At 31.4% G+C, this 2,658-nt stretch overlaps 1 protein-coding gene across 1 annotated transcript; it reads right to left on the reverse strand.

The window, feature by feature from the left end:
• Positions 1-389: 389 nt before the first annotated feature.
• LOC120083608 (zinc finger protein ZAT12-like) lies at positions 390-1,126 on the reverse strand. Its single transcript, XM_039039430.1, has one exon. It carries the CDS (start codon positions 936-938, stop codon positions 483-485), a length of 456 nt encoding a protein of 151 aa, XP_038895358.1. The 5' UTR covers positions 939-1,126; the 3' UTR covers positions 390-482.
• Positions 1,127-2,658: the final 1,532 nt, after the last annotated feature.

Genomic DNA, 2,658 nt, shown 5'->3' on the forward strand with positions numbered 1-2,658 from the left:
AAAATCTTATCAACCAAATATAAGTTAAACTCAAAAAAGTAAAATTATAATGTTCTAATATCTATGAACTAAATAGAAAGACAGAAGATGTGTTTTGTGTTTTTTCCTAAAATATTTATACCCCTTCAAATTTCTTGCTTTCTAGTGTTCCACAATTACCCTTAGATTTTAATTTAATGATTAATTAAATCATTATAAATATTAATTAATACAAATTTCTAAACATTCCATGATCAATTAAGGAGGAAAAAAAAAAAAATAACATAGCTTAATCAAGCTAAATTTTTTTATTATCAATCGAAGTTGGAATTTCAATTTCTATGCTCAACCATGGGTGAGGAGGGTGTTAAAAGAAAAAAAAAATCAAATGAAAAATAAATGATTCAATCTTCATGAATATAGAATATAATAAATGAATAAAGAATTGTTTCTTAAAAAAAAAAAAAAAATCAAAACTCCTTAGGCCTTAAGAAAATAAATAATTAATTAAAACAATCTACAAAGGGAGTCGTCAACTGCAACTTCAAATTGTTCTCTATTGGCGTCAAGTTCAAATCCAACCCAAAACCCCTTTTCCCACACCCATCAGATTTTTCCACGACGGCGGCGGTGGTGGCTGTGGTGCGGTGGCGCCTCATGTGGCCGCCCAACGCTTGTCCCATCGGAAAATGAAGCCCACAAATCGGACATTCATGGGCCTTGGGCTTAGTTAATGGGCCGTTAGCGTCTTTGAAATTGGGCTTCTTGTGGCTGGCCCTATGTCCTCCCAAAGCTTGAAACGATGAAAATTCCCGATTACACGTTTTGCACACAAAAGCTTTGCCGGAATCCGCCGCCGGAGCACTACTCTTCCGCCATGGCTCCTCCACTTTGGACAACAACATCAAGCAATCTACCATATCTAAACCTTCAAATTCTCCTTCCCTTTCTCTCTTCATAAATTTTAGAGGCAAAAAAAAAAAGAAAAAAAAGAAGCTCTAATGGCTTAGGATCTTTCGAACGTACGAATAGTTGAGAATAATTCTAGATCTGAACTAAGACGAAGACAACTATTGTAGGAAGTTTAGTTTATTGAAACTATTGAATTTGGAATATGAGGAAGTGGGTAGGAAATGGAAATGGGAGTGGGAGTTGTGAGAAAGGTCTTTATAGAAAAAAGGTTGGATTTTGTGAAGGAAATGACGGATTTGTCCTTGAGATTAATGAGTGTATGTGGAGAGAGGTGAGAGGGAAGGGTAGGGGTAAATTTGGGTTTTCATGCCGCTTTAGATTCCACGTTGCGTCACGGCGTAGATGAGCAAACTTGGGGGGAAAGTTGAGAAAGTACGAATAAAGTACGGTTTTGACTATTTATTTTCAAAATTTCTAATCTTCTAGATCAATTGTCGTGGAATTTTATTGGTCTAATAAGCAAAATATTTGACTCCAAAAATTAAAAATAAATAAAATAAATAGCAAAATAATTTATAAAGTTATCATCCATTTTTTTTTTTTAAAGGACTAATGGGGTGAAATTTCTTGTTTAAGAAGAGAATAGAAGAGGGAGTAGGAAAAAAAAAATCCGCTTAAGCTAAATCGCCCGTTTATCGTTTATACTCCATTTGTCAAACTTTAACATGAAAGACTAATAAAATGAGTATCTAGTAAAATCGTGAAGAACATCGACGGTCATGAAGGGAAAAGACAAATGGTAGGACACTAACCGTTGCAAAATGTGAAGATTAAGAATGAAAATCGTATAACTTTCCCTTTCCACCCAAATTCTAGTATTTAAACATCTCCCGATGTTCAAATTTTCATACTTCTATTTAAAGAGTCAAATACAAAAATAGTTAGTATTCGATATAAATTTACATTTTAGGAAAATTGTTAGTATTTATGTGACAAAACTACCCCTCGCATAAGATTTTATTTATTTTTCTATCCATCTCAATCTCTATAATTAAGCAGATCTCCTGAATAAAATCAATACTTAAAATTAAACACCTACTTAATAAGATCTAACCAAACATAAAACTCTTACTACTCAAACATAAACAAAAATAGTAATAAACAAGAAAAAATTTCTAACTTTTCAATCCATTTACAGTTTCACAAACATGTAAATACAAAAAAAAAAAAAAAAAAAAAGACTGATATTACTGTCAATAAATGTTGGTGTTTTAGATTATATACAAGAATCCTATTAGACATAGGATGTGCCTTATATGAAGTGTAGTAGAGTAAAGAAAGAAATCCACGAGATAGTTAGAAACACACTAATTAGTAATTATATTCATCTATGCCCAAACTAAATGATTCAAAATTAACAACATGAATGAATTTCATGGCATATGTACATATAAATAAATGTAAACTATACTGATCCTAAATTTTTCTGGGTATTCTTAAATATATACATACTCTCAAAAATATAAGACAAGAAACATCCGATTCGAATTCTAGTGTAGCCGAAGAGTAAGAAAAGATAAATTCAAGTGTTAGATAAAAAGACAAACAATTATTAATTTTATCCACTTATGCCCAAAGTCAATGACTCAATGCTTAATGTAGGAATAAATTTTATGACGTATATACAGATAAATACATATAAATTGAAGTCAATATTCAAGAAATTTGGAGGTTCTTGAGTATATAAGGAAACGTATAAGGAAAACA

The sequence above is a fragment of the Benincasa hispida genome, chromosome 8 (genome assembly GCF_009727055.1).
Source record: "Benincasa hispida cultivar B227 chromosome 8, ASM972705v1, whole genome shotgun sequence".
Classification (NCBI taxonomy): Eukaryota; Viridiplantae; Streptophyta; class Magnoliopsida; order Cucurbitales; family Cucurbitaceae; genus Benincasa; species Benincasa hispida.

Bases quoted from the DNA above. Each gene is read 5' to 3' on its own strand.
- LOC120083608 (XM_039039430.1), bottom strand. From the start codon at position 938: ATGAAGAGAGAAAGGGAAGGAGAATTTGAAGGTTTAGATATGGTAGAT.